Here is a 16,181-nt window from a genome sequence, read left to right on the forward strand (position 1 = left end):
GGTCTTGACCTCCTGACCTCAGGTGATCACCCGCCTCGGCCTCTCAGAGCACTAGGATTACAGGTGTGAGACACTACGCCTGGCCCCCATATATTTTTCTTAAAAATACGCAGAAAATATTTTTCCTAGAAAACTTTCTAAAGTATACCATCATATTTATCACTTAGTATCAAAATTTCACAAAATACAAATTTAAGCAGAACCTCCTAAAGTTTACCATAATTTTATTGTAATATCAAAATCACATAAGATACAGAGTTAAGCAGAAAACTGATGAATTTTCTTCAGATGGTCTTCAAGATCTCAAAAACCTTGAAGTTTGCTGAAAATAGGAAAAGAAAAATATTTGGAAACCTAAGTTGTACACTTACTAATACTTAGTTGTAGTTAATTTTTAAAAATAGGTATAATTTATTTTAAAAAGTAGGTCAATACATACATACTGTTTCAAATTCAAAAGGAGACTCTAAAAAATAAGTCATTCTCACGCCCCTTTTCTGCTCCCCAAAAAACAAGTGTATATCTTTTTTTTTTTTTTTCGAGATGGAGTCTCACTCTGTCGCCCAGGCTGGGGTGCAATGGCGCAGTCTCGGCTCACCGCAACCTCTGCCTCCTGGGTTCCAGTGATTCTCCTGCCTCAGCCTCCTGAGTAGCTGGGATTACAGGCATCCACCACCACATCCAGCTAATTTTTGTATTTTTAGTAGAGACGAGGTTTCACCATGTTGGATAGACTGGTCTCGAACTCCTGACCTCAAGTGATCCACCTGCCTCGGACTCCCAAAAAGTGCTAGGATTAGAGGCATGAACCACTGCGCCCGGCCGACAACTGTATGTTCTTATAAAGGTAGACTAATTTTAAAAAAAGGTAGCCGGGCGCGGTGGCTCACGCCTATAATCCAGCACTTTGGGGGGCAGAGGCAGATGGATCACCTGAGATCTGGAGTTTGAGACCAGCCTGACCAACCTGGAGAAACCCCGTCTGTACTAAAAATACAAAATTAGCCAGGTGTGGTGGTACATGCCTGTAATCCCAGCTACTCAGGAGGTTGAGGCAGGAGAATCTCTTGAACCCGGGAGGCGGAGGCTGCGGTGAGCCAAGATGGTGCCACTGCACTCCAGCCTGGGCAACAAGAGCGAAACTCTATCTCCAAAAAAAAAAAAAAAAAAAAAGTAAGTCTAATCATATGTAAGCACATGTATATGTGGTCTTATGCTTTAAAAACACAGAAGTGATATGATATTACGCATACTTTCTACACCTTTTTTCCATTAGTAGTAAATACATTATATTTATCTATATTTAATTCTTTAAGGCTTTGAAATTTAAGTAAATCAGAAAGTTCTGAATAGGTACATTTAGATATATATACATTTTTAAAATTTCTTGGTATAAAAACTGCAGTAAAAAGGCTGGGCACAGTGGCTCATGCCTGTAATCCCAGACACTTTGGGAGGCCAAGGCTGGTGGATCACCTGAGGTCAGGAGTTTGAGACCAGCCTGGTCAACATGGTGAAACCCCATCTCTACTAAAAATACAAAAAATAGCTGGGTGTGGTGGTGTGTGCTTGTGATCCCAGCTATTTGGGAGGCTGAGGCAGGAAAATCGCTTGAGTCCGAGAGATGGAGGTTGCAGTGAGCTGAGATTGTGGCACTGCACTCTAGCCTGGACAACAGAGCAAGACTCCATCTCACAAAAAAAACTGCAGTAAAAAGCCAATTGTACCTAATTCTACATGATGTACTTGTATACATAGGCTTAAGTATACCTTAAGGATAAATTCCTTTTAGGATAAATTCCTGAAAGTGGAATTGTTGGTGTAGGCATTAATAAATCTTGTCAAATTGTCCTCCGAAAAGGTTTTTGCCATTTTTCATTCTGACCAAGTACATGTGAGAATGTGTATTTCCTCCACTACATCACCAACATTGTTTTTAAATAAAACTACTTGAAAGTCATGTTGAAACAGGGTTCATTTTATCAACTTTGACTACATTTCTGTGATTAATTCCACAATATAATTTCGCAAATATTCTAACAGAAGGCTTCTTAGAAGAAACTAAGTGGCAAGAAGACCAGATTATTTCAATATATCTTGAAATTTTCTGTTTTCCCAAAACATAAACTTAGATCAATTTGTTTGATCTAGCATTGAAAAGATTCCCCAGTTACCAATACAAAATTATAGTTTGGAAATTATGTCAAGGCTTTCAGCATCTGAGGCCACAGCAGATAAAGGAAGCAACTATTTCAGTTCGACAAAGAGTGAGCATCAACTACAAGTACCATGAGACAGGGTACTTAACAGCTGTCACCCAGGCTGGAGTGCAATGTGGACCAATCAATCACAGTTCACTGCAACCTCCGACTCCCGAGCTCAAGTGATCTTCCCATCTCAGTCTCCCCAGTAACTGGGACTACAGCTGTGGGCCACCACGCCCAGCTAATTTTTTGTATTTTTTGTAGAGAAAGGGCCTTGCCATATTGCCCAGGCTGGTCTTAAACTCCTGACTTAAGCCATCTCCCTGCCTTAGCCTCCCAAAGTGCTAGATTACAGGTGTGAGTCACCACGAATGGCTGCAGGCCGTTTTATGTCTGCAAGTTTTATGCCAAATCTTACTTTAGTAAAAGTCATTCTAACAGTGGACAAGACCATATGCTCCAGGCTGACAGCCCTCAGAGTTGACTTAGTCCTGAGGTCACAAAATCAAGTGCCCTCAGGATATCCAGCATAGACAGGTGGGCTGGAAAAGAGCATATGTCTGTCCCTTACCTAAAGGCATTCCAAATCAATTTTTTAAGTATTCAGTGTGGGCTAGGTAAAATCAAATACACATTAGGGTTTCATAAAACTAGGGGCTAGAATATCTTATGTCCTTTATGAGAATATCTATCTGCCTATATTCCAAGAACTAAGCTGTGCTTGGAATACAGCAAGAATCAGCTGTATGTAAAATAAGCAAATTCAAGAATAAAATTTAGAATATATCATAGAATAAATGGACTTAAATCTTCCATGAGTATTAAGCAGCAAGAATATATGCATAAAAATTTTCTAAAATAAATATATTTAAGAAACTTAATCATGGTTTCAGGATTAGGAAACAGAGGTGTTTTTCCTTTTCTCTTTTTTTTTTTAAGACAGTCTCGCTCTGTTACCCAGGCTGGAGTGCAGTGACACAATCTCAGCTCACTGCAACCTCAGCCTCCTGGGTTCAAGAGATTCTCCTGCCTCAGCCTCCTGAGTAGCTAGGACTACAGGCATGTGTCACCATGCCTGGCTAGTTTTTTGTATTTTTAGTAGAGATGGGGTTTCACTATGTTGGCCAGGCTGGTCTCAAACACCTGACCTCAGGTGATCTGCCTGCCTCAGCCTCCCAAAGTGCTGGGATTACAGACTTGAGCCACAGTGTCCGGCCTCCTTTTTAATTTTATATTTGTAAGCATTATTTTGAAAATTTTGTTATTCATTTTGTATTCACTTTTATTTAAATAAATATGTTAATTCCAAAAAGAAAAAGACAATTGGGCTGTGTTCAAGATTATATTCTCTGACGAGAATCTGGAGGGGAGTTACTTGATTTGGTCACTTGTTCTTTTTTTTTGAGACGCTGTGTTGCCCAGGCTGGAGTGCAGTGGCACCATCTCCGCTCACTGCAACCTCTACCTCCCAGGTTCAAGCAATTCTGCCGTAGCCGCCTCCTCCTGAGTAGCTGGGATTACAGGTACATGCCACCATGCCCGGCTAATTTTTGTATTTTTAGTAGAGACGGGGTTTCAGCATGTTGGTCAGGCTGGTCTCGAACTCCCGACCTCGTGATCCCCACACCTCGGCCTCCCAAAGTCCTGGGATTACAGGTGTGAGCCACTGCGCCCTGCCTGGTCACTTGTTCTTAACCAGTGGTGGGAGCTTTTTCAAAATATAGTTATCTGAGAAATCACGTTAGGATGTCTGAAATCAAGGGAAATAATATTTAAAATGCCTATTCTTTACAATTAGAAAGTCATTTGATGAGTCTGGGGTAAAATCCTAAAACTTAACATTTTTAACAAGGACCCCAGAGGATTCTGATGTGGGTAATCTATATAGATCACTCTGAAAACTACTACCCACTAGCTGGTTATTTTCTTCTCTCCCAAGACCTTTCTGTAACTCCAACCCCATACCATCACCAGACTCACACACAGCTCCCTCACTGTCAATTTAAGGGAAAGTAGGGCTGACCTCTCAGAAGAATGAGAACAGCATCAGGAGTCAGCCTGTAAGAGAACTAGCCCACCTCCACAGCTGGCCTGAGATTTCCCCCAAAAAACAGTTCTTGATCTATTTCAACACAAACGTACTGTCATGTATGCACAATTCTATATCACACAGCATAACCATGATAAGCTCAGCCGATAATATTTCTTACGGGCCAGTGTAGACATTTTCAAAAAATCTCAACACACTGATAGAATATCTCATTTTCAGTAATTTAACACCTAGAGAAAGATCTTTTTTACTGTGTCTGTGCACACACTTACCTATCTTCTACTGTCTTATTAGAAGGATAAAAAACTTTGAATGAAAATCCACTTCTTGGAAAAGAGCCCTTTGGGGGAGAAAAATGTCTGTAAGTGAATATTCCAACTTTTTTTTTTAATAAATTTTTAAAAACACAATATATATATATATTTTTTTATTTTATTTATTTATTTATTTATTTATTTATTTATTTATTTTTTGAGACACAGTCTCACTCTCATCACCCAGGCTGGAGTGCAGTGGGGGCAATCTCACTGCAACCTCCATTTCCAGGATTCAAGCAATCTTCCCACCTCAGCCTCCCAGGTAGCTGGGACCACAGGCGTGGGCCACCACGCCTAGCTAATTTTTGTATTTTTTGTAAAGACAGATGGGGTTTCACTGTGTTGCCCAAGATGGTCTTGAACACCTGGGCACATGTGATCTGCCCACCTAGGCCTCTCAGAGTGCTGGGATCATAGGCATGAGCCACCGTGCCCAGCCGGATACTCAAGTTTTATAAAATAATCCCTGTTTTTTAAATTAAATTCCTTGGTTATGATTTAAAAATGACAAGATGTGACTATAAAGTAACACAACAGATTTTTACATGATCTCTGTACAGAGTTATTCCTATAAAATATCTCCACTTGAAGCAAGTCTTTTGAGTTGGCTAGACAGTCTTATGCTAAAAGATGAGGTTGGAAATGCTGAGGAGGAGCCTACTTAGTATAAGAAATAAACAGACTGTGTAATGCCAAATATGCATGTGAGACAATCAGCAAGTTCAAGAAGTCTTTCCTGCCCCTCCCTCTAATGCAAATCTGATTTGCATTCCTATGTGCCTGTTTGATTCCCTTCCTATGTGCCTGTAAAGCAACTGAGCAATAATCACACATACAGTTGTCTACTATGAAACTCTCAAGTGGCTGAGCAGAGGCCCTGTCTTTTCAGTCTTTGTGCCCCAAGCACTGAACCCAGCGCCTAGCCTATAGCAGGCATTCGTTAATGTGAATAAATATCAAGAAAGGATGAAGTAATGTCTAAAGCTAGTTTTGAGCTTGCCCAAAAGGTATAAATAAGGTAAAAAAGATATAATGATGGTGTAGGAGGTGGTGGTTTACTCACAGGAATGAAAAAGTAGAAAAATTCAGAAATAAGTTGTATTCAAATAGAGCATTAACTAGGAGAATGCTCAAAGTTTAAGTAAGGAAATAGGATCACTATGAAAGACTATTTCAATGTGAATAAAAATGAGGTCATAAATTTCTAAGCAATAAAACCAAATCAGTTAACTGTGTTCATCCTTAAAGCAGACGTTCTTTCTTTTTTTTTTTTTTGGAGACAGAGGCTCGCTCTGTCCCCCAGGCTGGAGTGCAGTGGCGGATCTTGGCTCTCTGCAAGCTCCACCTCCTGGGTTCATGCCATTCTCCTGCCTCAGCTTCCCGAGTAGCTGGGACTACAGGCGCCCGTCATCACGCCCAGCTAATTTTTTTTGTATTTTTAGTAGAGATGGGGTTTCTCCTTGTTAGCCAGGATGGTCTCGATCTCCTGACCTCGTGATCTGCCTGCCTCAGCCTCCCAAAGTGCTGGGATTACAGGCGTGAGCCACCGTGCCTGGCCAAAGCAGACGTTCTTAACCAGGGCTACTTTGTCCCTCGGGGATATTTGGCCAATGTCTGGAAACACTTCTGATTGTTACAGCTGGGGGATGCTACTGACATTTATTGGATAGAGGCCAGGGGTGCTGCTAAACAGCTTACAGTACACAGGATAGCCCCCACAACCAAAAATTACTTGGTCCAAAATGTCAAAAGTGCCAAGGTTGATAAGCCATGTCTTAGAGGAAGCCGGACAAACTGTGTGTTTGAGGAAAGCAAAGTAAGTAGAGACAGGCCCTTCCTATGTTGCCCATGCTGGTTGTGAACTCCTGGACTCAAGCCATCTTCCTGCCTCGGCCTCCCAAAGTGCTAGGATGACAGGTCCTCCCAAAGTGCTAGGATGACAGGTCCAGGCATGATGTTTCTAGAAATTACTCAGATGAAACAAAAAATTAGTAAAGTCTAAAATTCACAAGAATCAAGGAAGCATGCAATTCAAAAATCACTAGTGGAGATAATATTTTGTTTGACATAACTGTTTATGTCATTGTTTATGCAGTATTTATTCTCCAAGTTCAAAAAGTCAATTATATTTCTTTTCTTTTTTTTTTTTTTTTTTTGAGATGGAGTCTCGCTCTGTTGCCCAGGCTGGAGTGTGATGGCGTGATCTCCACTTACTGCAACCTCTGCCTCCCGGGTTCAAGCAATTCTCCTGCCTCAGCCTCCCGAGTAGCTGGATTACAGGTGTGCACCACCATGCCCAGCTAATTTTTGTAATTTTTAGTAGAGACGGGGTTTCACCATGTTGGTCAGGCTGGTCTTGAACTCCTGACCTCATGATCCACCTGCCTCAGCCTCTGAAAGTGCTAAGATTACAGGCATGAGCCAGCACGCCCAGCCTAAAAGTCAATTATATTTCTGTAGAAATTCTGAAGCAATGTCAAGATTCTGAAGCAATTTCAAGGTTCTACATAAAAAGTAATAAAATGTGTACCAATGAGGTTTCTACATTAATCAGGCTTAGATTTTTGGGACCTGTGCAATTTCTAAAAATCAAAATCATTTTCAAAAGACAGGTACCACCAATATACAGACTCTGAAGCAATTCCCAGAAGGGAATCCCAATATAAGTTTTAAAGAGGAGAAAATACTGTTTTGGATTCATGTTTTGGTATGGTTGTTTTTTTTTTTTTTTTTTAAAAAGTCACATTACTTTATAGTCACATACTATACTGAAAATTTAAGAACTTTCTGTGTATACCAACTTTCTGTGTATAGAAACTTAATTCAGTGTTTCATTAATAGCATATTTTTACTTCAACAATAATTTTATTAAATATATATTTTAAATTAAAAAATGTACTCTAATCTTGACAAATAATGACTATATAAGATTAACTACATTCTTACAGGGTTTATGCAGAGGCATTCAGTATTCGTGATAGTGAAGGGATCGTATTTGTCTGCAATGACAAGTAGATCGGGCACAGGATACACTCTCAAAGCATAGTCATATGCCCAATACACTGGGCAGACATAAAGAGGTAGGGGAGTCAGATGTCCTTGGGATAAGATAGTCTTTACAAACTACAAAAGAGCACAAAACAAAACAAACTTCAATTCATTTGCAAAAGTGAAAATAGCTAAACAAATAATTTCAAATTAAACCAAAAGGAACCAGAAAATTTGAGAAACAACTAGGAAAGCTTTGACTCACAGAGCTTTGGGAGACACTAATTTAAAAACGAAATGAACTATTCTGTATTTTAGGGGAAAAAAAAATCTATGAGTTTTCATTTAATAACATATATATACGTCATTATGCTGCCCAGGCTGGTCTTAAACTCCTTGCCTCAAACAAGCCTCCCAAAGTGCTGGGATTACAGGCATAAGCCACTGCGCCTGGTCCATAAACTTTAAATATTATAAAATGAATAACACAAATGCTCTGTAACATCTATTTCCATACTTCTCAAATGGGGGTATATGTAATCTGGGATTCATAACGGTATGTGAGGGAACCTTGAAGCTACAAGATAAATACTGTACATTCTTGTGATATGGACATACTATATAAAATATGTAACCAATGGGATAAATAAGAACAGTTTATTAAAACAAATATACATATATTTTAAAGTATGATTTAAGAGTTTAAAAGACAAAACACAAAGCTTGAAAGAAATTTTCTGCTTATTCTCAGCTTTTCTCTGTCCTTTAGGGTATACACTTTGGTAGAAAGCTGCGAAACACTGACTTCACTAACAAAAATTAACTTACTGACAAAAGTATGTTCAAACTATTTTGAACCATAAATAAATGTCCTAACCCAAGGACAAATTATTAAGTGGCTTAATAAAATTTTATATAATGCAACATGTAAGACAGTTTAATAAAAAAGATGTTTCACTTACATGATTAGGAATAGCCAAATTGCTACTAGGAAAACGGACGCAGTTTCTGCACATTTTATTTACTAAGTCTTCACGGAAGACAATAATTTCCTGTGTACAGTACTGAATTCTGAAATGAAAACAGTAGTTGAATTTGACTTCTCAGAAAAAAATGAGATTAATTTTAAAGGTAAAATCTCTTAGAATACAAGCCCATTCCCACATCAACTGTTCACCATACAAAACTTCAACCAGAGTCTGTCTATTCATCCATTCATTTAACAGCTATGTATTGAGCTCTTAATATATGCCTACCCCATTCTAGGGATTAGCGAACAGAACCAAGAGATCCCAGCCCTCATACAGTTTACATTCTAGTGAAGAGTGGGGCTAAGAAAATAAAAAGCAAACATAATTATATAGTATGTTTTAAGATAATTAAGTGTATGAGAAAAAGAAAAAGACAGGCTAAGAGGGATAACATATGTAGGAAGAGAGAGCCTAGAAGGCTGGCATATTAATAGGATGATCAGAACAGGCAGGGCTCATAATTTAGGGTGACTTGAGCACAGGCTTGAAGCAGAAGAGGGACTTAGTCAAGCAGATATCTAGAGGAAGCGCACTGCAGGCAAAGGGAAGATGTAGCACAGGTCCTCAGACTGGAGCTTGCCTGGCATCCTTGAGGAACAGAAGGGAAGCTAGGGTGGCTGGAGTAAATGGGGAGGAGAGGAAATCAGAGAGAGAACGGGGCCAGATCACACAGGGCCTTGATTCCCACTGCAAGGATACGGCTGTCACTAAATCACATGAGGGGGCCCTTTTTCCAGGATCAGGAAGATGGACTGGATATGTCTTATGCTTTACAGGATCACTTTCACACTGCATTAAGAGTAGAATATGGAGGGGAAGGGGTAGAAGCTGGAGACCAATTAGGAGGCTATTGTAATAATCCAGGCCGACCAGATGGCAGAGCGGGGCTCCTCAACCCCCAGGCCACGGACTGGTAGCAGTCCATGGTCTGTTAGGAACTGGACCACACAGCAGGAGGTGAGCGGCAGGCTGCAAGCAAGCAAAGCTTCATCTGTATCTACAGCCGCTCCCCATCAGTTGCATTACATCCTGACCTCTGCCTCCTGTCAGATCGGTAGGGGCATTCGATTCTCACAGGAGCACGAATCCGGTTGTGAACTGCACATGTGAGTGATCTAGGCTGCACACTCCTTATAAGAATCTAATGCCTGATGATCTGTCACTGTCTCATCATCCCCAGATGGGACCATCTAATTTCAGGAAAACAGGCTCAGGGCTCCCACTGATTCTATATTATAGTAAGTTGTGTAATTGTTTTATTATATATTACAATGTAATAATAATAGAAATAAAGTACACAATAAGTGTAATACGCTTGAATCATCCCAAAATCACCCCCACCCCCCTGGGGTCTCTGGAAAAACTGTCTCCTGTAAAACCAGTCCCTGGTGCCAAAAAGGTTGGGTACCACTGTGGTAGAGGGTTGTGGAGGTGGAGGTATAGACAGGTGGCAGATTCTGGATATAATTTGAAGTTAATAGGATTTCCTGAAAAAACATATGTGAGAGAAACCCTAAAGTGTTTGGCCTGAACAACTGGAATAATTGTTATTCAGGCCATGAAGTTGCCACGAACTAAGATGGAGAAGTCTACAGAAGAGGTTAGGGGCGCTGGTGGGGAGGAAGATCAGGAGTTCACTTAGGTTGGGATGGTGATAAGTAGCAACTGGATACCTGAGTCTGGAGTTTGGAAGGTAGGCTGAGGTGGAAATATAAATGTGGGAGGTGTCAATACACAGATGATACTTAAAGCCAGAGGACACTGGAGAAGGCCAGCAAAGAAGTGAATGTAGGCAGAAAAGAGAGGCGAACCAAGGCTGACTCTGACAGTATTCCCACAGGAAGAATTTATGATTACAATGAGCAATACCAACAGTAAATAAGTAATCTTTGTATTCTTCCTTTGTAACCTTTCTTAAAGGATGTGTAATAATAGTATCTATTTTTAAATCGCTATCCATTATTCAAGAGTCTGAATTCACTACCAATAAATTATTTAAATATAGTTAAACTATTTTCAAAGTTTTGAGAAACCTAAAACAAAAATAAATTTTCTTCTTGTATTTATTCCATAACTGTTGGAATTCAGAGACACACTTTAGGAATCAAGTTAGGGTTTTTTTGCTGTTTTTTTTTTGTCTGAGACAGGGTCTCACTCTGTCTCCCAGGCTGCAGGCTGGAATGCAGTAGTGCATTCTCAGCTCACTGCAACCTCTCCACCGACCAAGCTCAAGCGATTCTCCCATCTCAGCCTCTTGAGTAGAACCACAGGCGTGTGCCACCACGCCCAGCTAATTTTTGTATTTTTTGTAGAGATGGGTTTCACTGTGTTGCCCAAGCTGGTCTTGGAACTCCTGAGCTCAAGCAGCCTGCCTGCCTCGGCCTCCCAAAGTGCTGAGATTACAGGTATGAGCCACCGCAGCTGGCTGAATTATTTTTTAAATGAAAGGAAAAATGTGTAACACAAAATACTAATTCTTACCTGCAAGGATTAGTAGTAAAAACTGAAAATGGTACCCTTTGTCTGAATTCATTAGTGATGCTTTCAGCAAGTGGTGGTCTATAAAAACAATTTATGTGATATAGTTTATATTTTTAAATTTTACAACATTTTCTACACTGTTGCAAAAATTTGAACAAAACTTACCTTGGTAAGATGGAACCAAATCCAGGATCCTCTGGACCAGGTACAAACACAAAACGACTACTGTAGCAAAATTCAACACAATTCATTTCAAAATATTATTGTAACACTATCCAATAGCTTAAAAACAAGTTATTCCCTTTGTTTTCACTTTAAAATTAAAAAAGTTTAAATTTCATGCATTATAATAAATGAACTATTAAGTCTCCAGACCAACACTGTCTAGTAATGTGATGATAGAAAAGTTCTATATCCGCACTGTCCAATTGAACACCTGAATTGTGGCTAGCATAGCTGATGGACTGAATTTTATATTTTATTTAACTTCAATTAAACTTAAATTTAAAGAGACATGTGGCCAGTGACTATCATATTGGAGAGTGAAGCTCTAGACTCTTAAGAGTAATGTCACAAAGAAATTCCAAGTATGGCTGAAATTACCTCTATCCCTTTCAATACTTTTCATTATAAACCTCTAGTACAATGTGAGGATAACTTTATCTCTTAGCTCTTTTAATTTCCTCAACTTTATCTTTCTTCCTTAGTTTTGTAATAATTATTGCTGATATGATATAACAAAATTCATTTTTTGTTTTTTTTTAAGCAAAATGGTGAAAAAGATATACAGTGGTGAGATCATTACCTTTGGTGAATATCTGGGTATTCACATATTATATCTGCCAAAGTTTTTAGGGAATCTAAAATTTTAAAAAGGTATTGAATTAAATTTGCATATAATGCCATAAAAATTATATTTGATTAGACACAATTCTGTATATTCTTAATTAAAATATTATGGATAATTCCTTATTACTTTAGTTTATATGACTATAGAAACACTTCTTATTAAATAGACCCTTAATACCTTTCAGAGCTTGAACTTGATTTTTGCCATATGGTGCAGATGAAAAATTACCACACAGAATAAAGCAGGTTGGAGGTGATGGTGAATAACCTAAAGAATAAAAGAGTAATGAACAATACTTTTCTAGTCTACAAATCAAGTTAAAAACCTTTAACCATGACTTTTTAATAATAAAAATTTATTTTAATTAAAATAACATTTCAATAACTTATTAAAATAATACTAATAACCGTACTCATTTATTGGGCACTTACTATAGGCCAGGCCTGCACTGGCTTAATTACTCCTTAGAATGTCCATATAATCTGAGACTTAGGTTAAGTAACATGCCCAAGGTAATAGGCTCACACTTAAACCCAGTTTGTTTTTGTTTTTGTTTAGAGATGGGGTCTCACTATGTTGGCCAGCTGGTCTTGAACTTCAGGACTAATTCTTATTTATCATGACTATAAACACACACACACACAGGTTTTGTTCTTAATGTAAAAATTTAAGTCTTTAAAATGAAATCTAATTTAAATTATCTCATTGTTAACTCAGTGTTTTTTTTTAAATAGAATACTCAAAAACATAAATATAATACTCAAAAAGTTTTAAGACATGAACCCTCATAAGAGTTCAAGAAAGAAGAAAAAAAATAAGACCTACCAGCAAACATTATGCGAAGTTTTTCCAATACTTCCACCTGATCCAACCAAACATCAGATAAAAACACAAACATAGCATCTTTATTCTCTTCTTCTAGTTGTTTTAGTTTTGCAGAAGTCTTCACAGATGTATTAGAAGGACCTCCAAAAAAATTAATATTTCCATAGTATGCCCTAGATAATTACAACATAATTATCTTCTATATACTACTAGAGATATTTTTCTAATAATTTTATACATTTAGCTTCTTTTTATCTAATGAAGTTGTTTTCCAGTGTAAATAGGTGAAAATGTACTCTTTGTAATACTTTAAAAGTACAAAGGTTATCTAAATATTCTAAAATGAGACAAGCAATATGGAAGCAGTAAATAAAATAATAGGCTATATCTGTGTCTTAAAACTGACTAAAGCAAACATTAAAATAACAATTTCCTATGTCGCTGAAAGTAAGAGAAATGAGTACACCATTTGAACAATACCTAATAGAAACCTCAAAATATGTGCTAACCATCTGCCCAAGTAATTCCACTTCTGGAATGGTTAATCCTAAGGAATTAAGGATATATACAGAGACTAGCCTATATCCAAGAACTGTGAAAAAAATTATTCAACGGTTCCTTCAAAGCTTGGTTTTATTCAGCGCTTACCAAGCAAGGGTCAGTAGGAAAGTGGGTAATCTACACCCTCCCAGCCTCCACCACTCTTGCCCACTCTACACTGACAGCTTGCAGTTCCCAGCTTAAATGCAAATACCCCAGAGGCCTCCTCTGAGGATCCCAAAAGAGGTTAGATTTTCCCATTATACACTCTCATAGGAACCTGCGCTTCTCCTTTGCAGATCTTATCAAATTTGTAATCAGGCCAGGGTGGCTCACACCTGTAATCCCAGCACTTTGGGAGGCCGAGGTCGGGGGATTGCTTGAGGTCAGGAGTTCAAAACCAGCCTGACCAACATGGTGAAATCCACCCAGTCTCTACTAAAAATATGAAAATTAACCAGGTATCGTGGCAGGCACGTATAATCCCTGCTACTTGGGCGGCTGAGGCAGGAGGATCGCTTGAACCTAGGAGACGGAGGTTGTAGTGAGCCAAGATCATGCCACTGCACTCCAGCTTGGGCGACAAAGCAAGATTTAGTCTCAAAAAAAAAAAAAAATTGTAATTGGCCAATTGTAATTGGGCGTTCTTTCATGTCTGTCTCCCCCACCTAGTGGCAAAAAGTATGTGCTCAAAACATACTTCCTAAATGTCACAAATCATGCTATAAAACAATATTTCACAGTAATAGAAAATGTTGATAGCATATTATTAGATGAAAAACACGTACAAAGCAAGGTACAGTATGTATCCATTTATAGTGCCAAAAAAAGGGAATATAGACCTCTGCATTCATGCATAAAAAGAAACTCTCCAGATATACATACATACCCTGTTATAGTTGATTTCCTTTTTTTTTTTTTTTTTTTTTAAAAGACGGAGTCTCACTCTGTCTTCCAGGCTGGAGTGCAGTGGTGCATGGTGCAATCTCAGCTCATTGCAACCTTGGTCTCCCAGGTTCAAGCAATTCTCCTGCCTTAGTCTCCCAAGTAGCTGAGATTACAGGCACGTGCCACCACGTCCAGCCAATTTTGTATTTTTAGTACAGATGGGGTTTCACCATGTTGGCTAGGCTGGTCTTGAACTCCTGACCCCAAATGATTCGCCCTCCTTGGCCTCCCAAAGTGCTGGGATTACAGGCATGAGCCACCATGCCCAGCCAGTTGATTCTTGTTATTAGTGATAGTTATGTTCTATAAAATCTCCACAATGAATTGGCAAACACTGAACCACTGCTCCATGGGAAAATTTGTACATATATATACGTGGATTGATTATAGTCTTAAGTCCTAAAACCAATTTATCCTGGTAGATTCTAATTTACAAATGAGAAAAGTTTAAGTGACTTGTCTGAGGTTGCTCCAAAAACAAGTGCCAGAGCTGAGATTCAAATGCCCCCTCCCCACTCACAACTGGCCCCAGGGCCAGAGCTTCTTGCACTACCCTGTACTGCTCCCTGCAGTCTCTGTCCTCTGGTCATCTCTTTTTTTTTTTTCTTTTTGAGATGAGTCTCGCTCTGTCACCCAGGCTGGAGTGCAATGGCGTGATCTTGGCTCACTGCAAACTCCGCCTCCCGGGTTCCTGCCATTCTCCTGCCCCAGCCTCCTGAGTAGCTGGACTACAGGCGTCCGCCACCTCGCCCACTAATTTTTTTTTCTTTTTTTAGTAGAGACGGGGTTTCATCGTGTTAGCCAGGATGGTCTCGATCTCCTGATCTAGTGATCCGCCCGCCTTGGCCTCCCAAAGTGCTGGGATTACAGGCGTGAGCCACCGCGCCTGGCCCCTCTGGTCATCTCTTAATGAAGCTGAAACAAGAGGGCAGTGTGGCCTTGTTTGACTTCAGCTGGGAACATGCATGCCAGGTGACTCAAAATTTTTTGCTGTTCTGCTGAGCATAAATGACTAAAGCACCTTTAGTATTGACTTTAGGAGGTACAAAAACATTTTAGCACAAATCTGTAAATAATGAGGATCTACTATATATGGACAGTCATGCACAGCATAACAACATTTTGGCAATGACGGACTGCATATATGAGTGGTTTCATAGAATGACAATGGAACTGAAAAGCTCTTATCGCCTAGTGACATCTTAGCTGTCAAAATGTCCTAGTGCCATACATTACTGTGTTTGTAGAAACACTGGTGTATACAACCTACTGAGCTGCCAGTTGCAGGAAAGTAGAGCACATACAATAATGTACAATATGTAGCACTTGGAAACAATAATAAATGACTATGTTACTAGTAAATATGTAAACATTTACTGTACTTTTAATCATTATTTCAGAGTGTACTCCTTCTACTTTTTTTTTTGAGTTAACTGTAAAACAGCCTCAGGTAGGTCCTTCAGGAGGTCCTTCAAGAAGAACGCATTGTTACTACAGATGGCAGCTCCATGAATTATTGCCCCTGAAGACCCTCCAGTGGAAAAGATGTGGAGGTGAAAGATAGTGATACTGATGACTAACTGTGTATAGGCATAGGTTAATACATTTGTCTTAGTTTTTAACAAAAAACATTTTTAGAAAATATAAAGATGGAAAAAAGTGGCTGAGCACAGTGGCTCATGCCTGTAATCACAGCACTTTGGGAGGCTGAGACAGGAGGACTGCTTGAGGCCAGGAGTTCGAGACCAGCCTGAGTAACATAGTGACACCCTCCCCCACTAATCCCTACACAAAAATTTTTTTTAATTAGCAGTCCTAGCTACTTGGGAAGCTGAGGCAGGAGGAACACTTATGTCCAGGAATTTGAGGTTGCAGTGAGCTATAATCCAGCCTGAAGAGAGGAGTAAGATTCTGTCAGTAAGTCAATTAATCAATAAAAGAAAAAAG

At 39.2% G+C, this 16,181-nt stretch overlaps 1 protein-coding gene across 4 annotated transcripts in view; it reads right to left on the reverse strand.

The window, feature by feature from the left end:
- Positions 1-206: 206 nt before the first annotated feature.
- The window catches only part of POLE2 (DNA polymerase epsilon 2, accessory subunit), a 52,080-nt gene continuing 36,105 nt past the window's right edge, over positions 207-16,181 (reverse strand). For 3 of the 4 annotated variants that reach the window (XM_025391698.1, XM_025391699.1, XM_025391695.1), the window contains 9 exons: positions 12,747-12,919; positions 12,099-12,188; positions 11,877-11,931; positions 11,237-11,296; positions 11,072-11,149; positions 8,522-8,630; positions 7,518-7,694; positions 4,527-4,594; positions 207-322 (listed from right to left, as the gene is read on the reverse strand). In XM_025391698.1, the coding sequence (XP_025247483.1) occupies positions 304-322; positions 4,527-4,594; positions 7,518-7,694; positions 8,522-8,630; positions 11,072-11,149; positions 11,237-11,296; positions 11,877-11,931; positions 12,099-12,188; positions 12,747-12,919 (829 nt within the window). In that variant the 3' untranslated portion in view covers positions 207-303. The remainder of the gene's footprint in view (positions 323-4,526; positions 4,595-7,517; positions 7,695-8,521; positions 8,631-11,071; positions 11,150-11,236; positions 11,297-11,876; positions 11,932-12,098; positions 12,189-12,746; positions 12,920-16,181) is intronic. The other variant, XM_025391696.1, reaches the window with a different exon arrangement.

Source organism: Theropithecus gelada, chromosome 7b, assembly GCF_003255815.1.
Source record: "Theropithecus gelada isolate Dixy chromosome 7b, Tgel_1.0, whole genome shotgun sequence".
In the NCBI taxonomy this organism is placed as follows: Eukaryota; Metazoa; Chordata; class Mammalia; order Primates; family Cercopithecidae; genus Theropithecus; species Theropithecus gelada.